This window comes from Coptis chinensis, chromosome 1, assembly GCF_015680905.1.
Source record: "Coptis chinensis isolate HL-2020 chromosome 1, ASM1568090v1, whole genome shotgun sequence".
Classification (NCBI taxonomy): domain Eukaryota; kingdom Viridiplantae; phylum Streptophyta; class Magnoliopsida; order Ranunculales; family Ranunculaceae; genus Coptis; species Coptis chinensis.
The window spans coordinates 4,818,565-4,830,179 of NC_141456.1; the positions used below are offsets into that span (position 1 = coordinate 4,818,565).

The 11,615-nt window shown below is 37.2% G+C and overlaps 2 protein-coding genes across 2 annotated transcripts; both read right to left on the minus strand.

Annotated features, from left to right (window-relative positions):
• Positions 1-277: 277 nt before the first annotated feature.
• On the minus strand, positions 278-5,256 carry LOC147521526 (protein decapping 5-like). Its single transcript, XM_086572023.1, has 8 exons — positions 5,020-5,256; positions 4,836-4,942; positions 3,898-3,969; positions 2,732-3,805; positions 1,870-1,938; positions 1,061-1,240; positions 838-948; positions 278-741 (listed from the first exon to the last, which is right to left on the minus strand). Exons 1-8 carry the CDS (start codon positions 5,189-5,191, stop codon positions 613-615), a joined length of 1,914 nt encoding a protein of 637 aa, XP_086428149.1. The 5' UTR covers positions 5,192-5,256; the 3' UTR covers positions 278-612.
• A 525-nt stretch (positions 5,257-5,781) lies between these two features.
• Positions 5,782-10,749, minus strand: LOC147521527 (uncharacterized). The gene is made up of 6 exons (XM_086571922.1): positions 10,409-10,749; positions 10,204-10,327; positions 9,782-10,116; positions 7,310-8,339; positions 6,413-6,615; positions 5,782-6,305 (listed from the first exon to the last, which is right to left on the minus strand). The coding sequence occupies exons 1-6, from the start codon at positions 10,691-10,693 to the stop codon at positions 6,222-6,224; spliced, it is 2,061 nt and encodes a 686-aa protein (XP_086428048.1). The 5' UTR covers positions 10,694-10,749; the 3' UTR covers positions 5,782-6,221.
• Between the last annotated feature and the right edge of the window lie 866 nt (positions 10,750-11,615).

Below are 11,615 nucleotides of genomic sequence, written 5' to 3' on the forward strand. Positions count from 1 at the left end.
AGAAGTCAGATCTTGAAGAAAATTACCACCAATAAAATATTCAAAAAGACAGATTTAATGTGCAATGATTTAGAAACTAAAAAAAAAACGAAGTCAGATCTTGAAGAAAATTACCACCAATAAAATATTCAAAAATACAGATTTAATGTGCAATGATTTAGAAACTAAAAAAAAAAAATCTGGGTGCTACAATGCAAGTCGATAACAACATTTTTTTGGTGAAGAAGTTGATACCAACATTATATTGAGAAATCCAATGATAAATGTTAATTTCACATTTGTAAACCAAAGTAATCGACATGAGCTCCATCAAAAGACAAATTAATAATTTTGTTCTAAGCTCATTCAGCAGAATCGTCGTACTTCCTTTTGGGTTAGTTTTGGAATATAGGAACAAGAGAAGCAAAGAAAAGAGAAGAAAACAAGGCTAACTAAATATCCATTGGGATCCCCTTCTTGGTCTTAAGGCTATCGTTTTTCTGAATAAGACCACAAGGAAGCAGGCAGAAAAAATAAACCCCCTCCAACAGTAGGTTGTTAACCTAATTTTTGTAAGCAGTATCTCAGTATCTACCATCTTGTTCAGCCAATAACACAGATATTAAGACCATACTAGTTAAAGCCCCTGCCCCTCCCAACATATCCATACCCTCTTCCATAGTATGAGCCCTGCTGACGGCCACCACGACCTGGCCAGCGGCCACCTCGACCCCCACGATGCCTTGGAAAGTCACCAAAAGTCTGCAAATCAGAGACGTATAAATCTTCTTTAATCAAAACCCTGTACACTTGAATGACCAGAAAATGGTCAAAAGACAAGTAGATACCACAGTTTACCTCACTATCTAATTTCCTTAGTTCGGAAAATTTGGTCCTCCCATTCCATCGCCCATTTTCAAGTGCAGTGCAAGAAATCGAGTCAAAAAAGTCATCCTTCACATAAACAGGCTAGAAGACAAGAGAAAAGGAAAAATGAGCTTATAAGAAGCAGAAGTACAGAAAAGTTTCTTGGACAGCAAGTGCAACTTGCTACTGCAATTATTCACTTATAGCAACTCACCTTCTCGAGTTTTACTGATCCCAAATTATCACTATTGTAAGAAACATCTCCATCATCCTGTTTCGAATCACTTTCTTTGTTTGCTTTACCAAGATCACCCCATACCTCATCTTTCTTGAATTTTTCATTCATTGCAGTGAAATCAAATTCCTCCGTGAATGTAGTCACAGGACGTGATATCTGCAAAGCCAAAGGTTAGCCATCCACACCAATCTCTAACCAAAATAAAAACATTAAACGGGAAGCAAGTTTTACAAAGCCAGGAAAGCACAAGAATATGTTCAGGACTGAAATGAAAGGAATGGGACCTGAACCAAACTATCATACAGATTCTAACTCAAGGTACTCACTCAACTCAACGTGTAATACTAGGAGTTGCTGGAACTCCAAACAAAACATTCTTGCTCTACATGCCACGATTATAATTGATTCTAAATTTCTACTGATTCACTAACAATTGGCAGTACGTCCCACATTTTAATTCTAACAATTTCAGATAATTATAGCTATCAACTTGATTGTGATCATACAGATTAATCTCTTACTTGTCCTAAGCAGTAAATGCCTACAGTTAGCACTGCATTGTCCTTTCTAATCAGATTATCATTTTTTGATGAAATAAGAAGTCATGTTAGGTAAACATAAGTATTGATCTATAAATGCTTGGCATTCCAATTTCATCATGCAGGCCCAGCGAACCATATGCAAAAGACCATGCTGGATGTATAAGATTTTACGAACAAGAGACAGACAACTGGTATCATTTACTGGTATTCAAACAAATGAGCAGATGGTATGAAACACATTACCCTGCTTCTCCTTCCTCGTTCATGACCCCTATTAGTGCGATTATGATGAGTAAAAGGAGGCCCATTCAGCTGCAAGCAAAAGTGAGCAAAAAGAAACTTTTATATTCCTCAGCATCAATCAAACCACTGTAACAATTTTCTTTAACAGACTATTTAGACATTAAGATGTATAGTTCAGAAATAAAATGCACTAAAGTCCATTGTTCAAGATCAAGAGGCAAAATGTCTGAAGAACTAAAAATCTATTTTTTTCCTGATGATTTCTGCTTTTAGGATGCAAATTTTCGACGGCAAACACATCTTTACAATCCTCACCATAACCCAAGAAGTTAAGCAATGGCCTCTACCAGTACCACCACCCCTTAACAGTTTCTAATAGGTTCTTCATCAACAATAATTATCTCTGCTTTCTCATTTTGAATTTTTTACTATTGAATGTGGACCCCCCATATTTAAAAAATAAACTATGTCGGAAACATATCCATGTGTCTGTGTCAGACATGACAAGGACACATTGTATGTGATATACCTCAGTTTTTTATATTCACTGTGTCAAACACATCGTATCCGTTTCGGATACAGACACACGTATCTGTGTCAATGTAACTTGGTCATTTTCTATTATCTTATCTCCTTTCATACTTTTCAAAAGATGGTTGGTTTATTTTCTAATGACAGTTAAAACGTTTAAAAGCAAGACTGTATCCTGGAAAAGTAAATTCTAAGAAACAGTCCAGTTTTCACAGTTCAAGAGAAACAAATGGAGATTTTTAGGAAACCATGTATTGCCAGATAATTATTGCTGATACACAAATACTTTATAATAGAAACTTTCGAAAAGGAAAAAATAATAAAATTATACCTTTTGATCGGTTGGTGAAGGTAAAGGTAATATTGGTGCCTGAGTAGTCACTGGTGCTGATGGCAGAGGTTTTGATGATTCTACTTGAACTGCTTCTACATCTTTCTTAGCAGGATCCAACGACACAGGGGAAGAAATTGAAGTTGGACCAGGCTGCAAAAGCTGACCTGGTGTCACCAAAGATGTTGTTGATGTTTCACTCTGACTGTAATTGAATGTCCCCAGCATGGGAGATACATAGTGAGGCTTAGTTTGGTATGGCACAGAAAGCATTGGAGCAGTCTCAAGTGTAGGATGTGTAACGGCATGTATATCCAAACTTGAAGGCAAGTAAGCACTCAGTGATGTTGTAGAAGGACCAACACTAGAAACCATATTAGACACTGGACTTGGCAATACATCAGAAGCTACTGCAGCAGGTTGAGAAGGAAGCATAGTAGATTGTAGAGCACTGGAGACTAAGTTTATCGAACCACCACTAAAAGGTGGTAGCACAGGAGGAGAATATTCACGTGAGCTAAAAGCATGAAAGCTTGGAGCAATGATGTTTGAAGCAGTAAAATTTGAAGCAGACATGTTCGAAGCAGGAAAGTATGGGGCAGACATGTTGGAGGAAGTCAAATTTGGAGAAGACATGTTCCACAATGAAAAGTTTGGGGCAGACATGTTTGTAACCGGGAAGCTTGGGGCTGGTACACTTGAAGATGGCAAGTTTGATCCAGTTGATAAAGGTGCACTGATCCCAGAATACATTGGCTGCTGCATGGAGTGATGCATTGACAAGCCAGGTGAAGGCTGAAGCAAAGATTGTTGGTGAACATGTGAAAGCCCAGTTGAGGGTGGATAAAATTCTTGCCAATACATTGGAACATCAAGACCACTAGCATTTGCATTTGGACGAGGAGAAGATCCCCAAGACCCTAAACTTCCTCCAGGTTGATATAAGGGAAGGCCACCTGGAAATGTGGACCCCAGGACTCCTGTTTGTGCTGTATGGGAGCCGGGATCTGTTACAGGCATGCTACCAGCAGAAGGCAAGCTTGTTGACATGGATGGTGGGTGAATATACTGGGACTGCATATCGATTCAGAATAATCAAATAAGTTTGCTTGCAAGTTGTCAGTTTCACTGACTTATTTAACAGTATGTGTATTCTGTTCCTTCACCTGTATGATAGCAGGATCATTGTAGATAGGTGGTGGGGTCTGAACAGGTGGGGAAGATTTTACCTGCAGATCCTGTTAGACACAGACAAGAAATGTTCATCATCTTACTATCTTTTGCAGAAATTACAAGACATTACACATACAAACTCTACAAGCAGATAGTGCATGTGTGTCAGCACTATTTACGATGATTATCCAGACACCCACATATATGAGAACTAAGCAACCATAACCATATGAAAAAGTAAATAGTAAATACGAACCGAACATCAAACAAAGATTAAACTTACATCCATCAAACTCAGCTACTGTTATCTCCCAACAGACTAAAACTTGCACATAACAAATGGTAAGTGGATGTAATGCACTCCAACTACCATATAACAATACAAATAAAAGGAAAGAGGATCTAGAAGACATCTCTTATATTCTAACTGGCCTTTAATCCCGGCCACGCCCAGGTTCTACTGTATATTGAGCATTTCTAAGTATCAAGGGATTAACAATAGTTTCAGTTGGAAAAATCATTGCATTAGTTTTATTCCCGCCCACACTTAATTGATGTTTAACTGACATAAATGTAACTGCCTAACTGGCTTGAAGAAATTATACTTATCCCATTCAAGTCTGATAAATATAAAACCAAATCATCATAAAAGTTCTCTTCCTAATTAAATTCTTAGAATTGTGACAGCTGCATGCCATAAAAAATTTGTACCATGAGTTCACTTCATAAATGAGAAGCTGACAAACAGGTCCATGACCTTTGCTTATGGAAATGGTCCATGGCATCTAGCTTTTGACAAAGTTCATAAGTTCTGGTTCTTGAGCTCTGGATATCTAAAAGGCTACATATATCTTAATTGTAGTTTTTTCTTCTCTATACATGTTCTTACATATTCAATTTTCAGCAACAATTAAAAACAAATATCTTGTACCTTGATGTCACTTCCACGGAAGAGTATGTACTCATACACCTTGTCACTTGAAGGAACCTGTTGGCCATAGCCATCCTTCTTTCGTCCTTCACTTCCAAATGATTTTACTGTCAAAAGAAAAAAGAATCTTACTTTTTGAAACATTTCTACACAATCTATAAACAAAGAAAAAGAAAACCAGTACCATTGCTTAAACCAATGCTGGATTCATCAGTATTGATGTCGTAAAGAATGCCTTCGTAACGGATTTCAAATTTGGTTACTATACTTATCAAACTACCTATATATGAAGAAGCTGCTGCCGCATTACTACTACTACTACTACTGCTAGATCTTGTTGAGGTTTCGGTAGCCATGAACAAAAACCGTTCAGCTTTCTCTTCTCTTTTTTTTTAAAGAAACGAGACTGGGTCTGCAAATTTATAATTGTGTTTCGGTTTTTTTTTATTTTATTTATAATTTTTTTTGGCTTTTGGGATTGTTACACTTGGCAGTTTTGGTGAAACTGATTTGATGAGTCTCGAGATTTGTTCGTGAAATGGATGAGTGGTGTGAGATTGTGTAGTGGGCTAGTGGGTGGTGTAACAAATCATTTTTTACCGTGTGGTACATAGGTTTTATGTTATTTTTTATCAGTGGGTTTACACTGTCATCACGATGTTAAACTAGGAAGTAGGGATGTCAACGGAACCTAGGTCTAGATCCGGCCTAAATCATATAATATATTTGATATTTTGAATCCAAATCCGGCCTAGGTTTTATTGGGCAAGTTCAGATTCAGGCCAGGCCTAAATCCATTAGCAATACATGAAAACTGTTATTTTTGTCTAAAATTTAATAAATTTACACTGTCATGACAGTGTTAAACTAGGAGTAGGAAGGTATATGAGCCATTAACAATATCGGCAGTAGACATAAACATCGGCATTTCTCACTATTGCAGCACTTGAAAATACACCTAGTAATTTTTTATTTTCTTTTTCTTTTTTTTTGGTTCATAAAGTTTTACAACAAAGTACTTGTATGCAACAACTTACTGAGAAACAATACTCCCAGCACCTTTTACAAAACATATGTCCTGCATTGAGAACAGGCCCAGATTAATAGAAGACTAAGGCTAACACATTATCAAGCCATACCTAGTTCTATATCAGAGGTATAATTTTCAAGCATCCGAACAAGTTTAAGCTGCTATTGGCTAATACCAATGAGATTGTAGCATTCACATGAAATTTCCGTCTCAAGCACATTGGCAGCAGTAGTTGAAACTTGGAACCGGAGAACACACTATTCCCAAATCGAGAGAGAAGAATGCAATTAGTAACCTCTTCAACAACCCAACCAAGCCATCCATGCATGCACCTCTAGCTGGTGGACATTGATCACTTACCTTGAGTTGTGGGTAGTCTTGATTCTTTTTGTTGATGGAGACTTGAAAAGATTCCGGACTGAAGTAATGGGATCATCGGCCTGTGAAAATTTTAAAAGTGTAAATAAGGAGGCAAGTATATGATGGTTCAAGTAAGGAAGCAAACCAGTAGCTAAGCATGAATCCATCCACAAAAGCAATGACGTACCTCCAACATGGACGAAGACGGTGAATCTGGGAGTGATGGACGAGAAGATGTCATCTCACAATCTAAAGCAGAAAGTGTTAGTTTCCACCCTGGACCAGTCTTGGCAGTAGACATAATCCAAGGGCAAAAATGTCTGTGCTGCCTGATTGGATCAAACTCCATGCCTTGGCCCGATTGCGCCCACTTTAGATCATTTACTGCGACTGCAAAAGAGGCATATTTGTCACCCCTTCCGTACCAGTCATTATGAATCAGGGGAAAAAATAGAAAAAAGAATAGAGAGAATTTTGCAATGGCTTCAGCACCAAAACAAATAACACTAAGTGCAACACCATTATGCCACATGTAAGTATAAAAGTCACCATGAAAAGATAGTCTATCAGTTTAAAGCACTAAGGAGATTAACACACTCCTTAACCCGCCCATCCAGCAAATTGAATATGACATCGAGCAAATTGACAAATAGCCAATAGCTCCTATATTGAAATTTTTATTAATTCTTTAAAATACCAAATGTGAATTAGCTTAAAATTTAAGAAAAGGAAATTCATTTTCAGCTTAAACAATATTATTTTCACTCTTACCATTATTGCTTACAAATTTTCATAGGGCAGGAGCAAAAGATGATTCAATTCATTCCAAAACAGAAGTTGCTCATCCTATAATAGTAGGTGCCCTTAAGTATATAGGTCGTACTGTACATAAACTAGCACATGCATAGATGTGATATGTTTTGGTGACAGTTAAATGAAATATACGAATACATAACATGCAGATTTTCCCAAGATTTAACTGGTTAAACGGCATTAAAATGATTAGGGCTAATGTTTGGAATAAGAATGGATGACGATGAATAAGCCAGTAAAACAAAGAAAGAGTTGAAACATTTTGCCTTACTGAGTTCATTGTTTACAGATGAGTGTACTGTGTCCTTCAGGCCATCTACCTCCTCATCCGTTCCTTCCAAATTTAACGACTTTTGGTGATCAGAACCTTTGTTATCCTTTTCGAGGTTCGTTCCACATGCCATATTTAGAGTCAAATTCACTTCTGGACTAGATGAAACAGATACAGACTCTTGCCCAGCTTGAGAAACACTTTCATCCAATTGGTGTGTGGAAATGTCATCTGTAGACATCCTGAAAGAGTTGTTGCTGCTCTGCATCTGGTTCTTGACCGTGCCATTAGCATCTGGTGCAGTACCATCATCTTTTTCTGAATAAGTGCAATCATTCATCACATGTCTAACATGATCACCTTCTTCCAGACATGAATGACTGTTACCTTTAGACATACCAAGCCTCACGTCATCTTTTTCCGGCGTAATCACCACATCTTCTGGTTGAACAATTATGTTGCAAAGCTGATCATTCTCCCTATGCAATGAAGTATGACTGGCCGAATTGCATTCAGCTGTTTCATGGTCCAAGGATGAAACGCTGGGCATTACATTACATCTGTCATCAAATCTAGAAGAAAGACCAGCTCTTAAATGCCGGCTTAAGATGGGAAGAGATACTGTTGCTTTGTAGTTTTGTTTTGCTGGTGAAGGACCCCCAGCTATTGAATTCAAGGTTAAAGATCTTTCCCTGGTTGAAGTAGCAGTTCCCATTGTGCCACTGTTATGACCAACACAATTCTCCTCTCTGCAATCGATTGTCACTGGAGTCCCTGCAACGCGGCTAGCAACATTAGCACCAGAGTTAGTGGATTCAGCTTGACCATTGATTTCCAGAGACTCCACTATTCTGAACCATTCCAAAGGCCGTGGAACTGTAGAGAAAGCCCATAGCCCAACACTGGCTCCACACAGCTTGCAGTCCAGGACAACAGAATTATCATTTTGTTGACTTGAGAAGTCCTTGCAGTCAACAGCATACTGTAGGGAACGAGGTTCCCATCGACATAAACTAATGAGCTTTTGTGCCTGCAATAATGCACTCTTAAGTTTGTAAAGGTCATAACTATAACTCTACAAGGAGCAGTTTGACGAGAATTTACAACTCCAAATGTACAAGTATGATAGACAATGCTTATAAAGAAGGCATGACAAGATAATGTAAACTAAAATGCCACTAAAATTTTTTTAACAGAAGAAAGATGTACCAAAAAGGAATTTGTTTTCCTATCGCTATTAGATCATTTAGGGGGGTAGGTGAGCAGAAATGAACCCGCAACCATGGGGTTGCAGTGAAATCTGTCAACCATGAAACCTCATTATTGTTTTCTCCTTCATAGCTTTTGCTTCTTCGGTTCTTAGCAACAATCAAGAAACTGAATAAATGGGATGAAATAGGTCATCTATTCTTTTAAGAGAATAAAACTATCGAATGCTCCAAAGAAACAACACAGGGACGGCTTCAGCCATACATGGCAATTAGTAAGCCTTTTTTTTATTTTTTTGGATATTGAAGTAAATATTCAACTCCCTGCTATTGTACTAAAGAATCATCCACTCATCCATATAAGGAGAATTTTGTGTTAAATGTTTAGTTATCACCAAGTTTATTTTTCTCAGAGATTCTACAGTGTAAAATTACTAATAATAACAGTAACAAACATAGTTTTAAAAAATGCCAGAGGATTAGGCCTTGAGGCGCACCTCGAGCATCATAGATAGAAACTGCACTGAGGCTATAGCCTCTTTGTTAAAGCCTTTTTCAGATCTTCTTTTTTGTGTCAAAAACAAAGAAAATAAATAAATAAATAAAAAATGTCTATGTAGATCGTCAGTGTCACAAATGTAAAACTTCAAACCTCAATAAAATTTATGATTGTGCAACTGTGTAAGTAAATGTGTTCATATGACATTGAGGTTTTTACTTATATTTCTCCCTAGATTTTTCCAAGTATTTTATTTTCAAAATTGAGGCTTACGCCTATTACACCTCGGAGGCTAGCCTCAAGGAGGCCTTCTGCCTTGAGGCTTAAAAGGATTTTTTAAACCTTGATAACAAAGATTGGAATTGGTACCTATATAAGAAAAAATACAGGGAATGATGGCTCAATTTAGAGAGCTCATATCAGTGCAAAAAATTGAGTTGTTTGGGAAGATATAACGAAACACATTCTTGTGGGTTTCTAAGATCCCCTTGAATCTTCTCACCCTAGCGTCTAGCCTCAACTCTTCCACTAGGATTGCCTAACCTATCTTGATGCTTTGCATCTGCGTCGTTTGAGTGAGAAAAGATTATTTCTATGCCAAGGATATATGCATACTTTACAAATCATCTTAATCTGTTATTCTTTCATATTCCAAAAGTCCGATCAACAAAACATTTTCAAATAAATAATACTCAAATAGCACGCAACAATAATATTTAAATGTAATTGGAGACAAAAGACGATTATACAATACAAGCAACAAACCTGATAATACAGGTTAGCCGAATCTGGGTTTTCTCGATCCAGGTATTCAGTTCTAGAAGTGCCTATGGACCCAACGGCAATACCCAAGGGCGGCTGTTCTAGAAAGTGTTCTAGCTGAGGACACCTCATATGATCAATAGCAGAAGATGACACAACAGGTAGAGCGGACAGTTGCAAAAGAGCAGAACAACGCTCTTTGTAACCATCGATTAAAGCCGGAGCAGGTGTTGGTGGAAAAAGAGATAGCGATTCATCACATGCATTGTCTATCCAAGGACACAAAAACTTGTGCCCATTATCCAGCTTCAAGCTAAATACCGCTGCTGCCTTTTCAACTGAAAATTTAACATATAAAAGTATTGAAAGAATAATGGAAGGACAAGTACATAGTGGAAACCAATACAAGACTTATTATTACATACTTTGCTGTTGTGGCCAGGATGATGGAGTAGAAAAAAGGAGACGTGCCCCACATGACTCACAAGCAATAATGTCCATCTCAACATTAACCCAACCTCTCCTGGCACAGTTTACAGCGCTTACTACCTGAGATGAAAGTAATGGAATGACAATTAACAGTTTGGGCCTCTAAAGCAAAACAGAAAACTATGAAAAACAAGTACAGACCTTGGGTTTTCCGAACCAAGACATGGACTTAAAAGTAGCTAATCTCCTCATAAGATCACCTCTATCCCACGGTCTACACATCGGACCACCTTCCGATAAAGCTGGTACCAAACAACGATTTAAGCCACTCACTACAACAATCTCTCCTCTCAAATCATTAGAATCACTTAATACTGAATTCCCACGTTTTTTATTTCTTAATAAAGATTGGTTTGGTGGTTTTGGGGAACTGAATAGCTTGTCCATTAATGTGTGGAATCTCTTTTCTGAATCCTCTTTTTCCATTTCTTGTTTTTTTTTTTTTTTTTTCCTCTCTGGGTTTTTATTGTTTTTCTCTCTTCTTCTTCATCTTCGAAATCTCAGTTGTAGCATACAAAAGCCCAATATTAGGCCCAAACTAATTTTAAATGTTTTAAGCCCGAAGACAGAGTGGTACCGTTAATGTTTTAAGCTTTTGGGCATGTCGACCGGATATGGGCTAGGGCTTTTAGTTTTTACTACTTTTTTTGGTTCAATATTGCAATGGAGAGCAACTTTTGTATTTTTCAATTCTTATATAATTTACACTTTTTAATCCTTAGTGAAATAATCCAAGTTTGAAATTCAAAAACCTTATTTTTTTAAGAGCTATTTTGGCGAGAGACTCTTGCGCACTAGTCCTTACTCCTTATCGTAACGAGCGCAGTCAATGGTTCTGTCGTTACTATAACCCAATAACCAATCCGACCCAAATTTATAGTTGTTTTGGTTTTGGTTCGATAATGGATTTAATTTTTAGTTCTGATAAGATATTGGTTTGGTTTCGGATTTGCTCTCCACCAAACCGATATGAACCCGAATCGATAAGATGGTCTTTCAATAATATTTTATAATTAATTTTGTATAGGTTTTATCAATTGTGTGGCTGAAATTAATGAATTTAATTTATAATTTGATTGATTTTATAGTTTTTTATTTTGATCAGTTTGGTTTCGGTTCGCAATATGTTTGACTCGGTTTCGGATGTAATATAATATTATTTGATTCGGTTTAATTATCATTACGTTTTGGAATTTTCAAAATCCGAACCAAATAACCAATCCATTGATAGCTCTAGACTGTTCCCCTCGGATTAAATATTTTTTCCACTATAATCAGAAGAAAACACTGACTGACCATGTTTGATTAAGTTGACTAGTACATCCATTACCTTTGCATGAGATTGCAT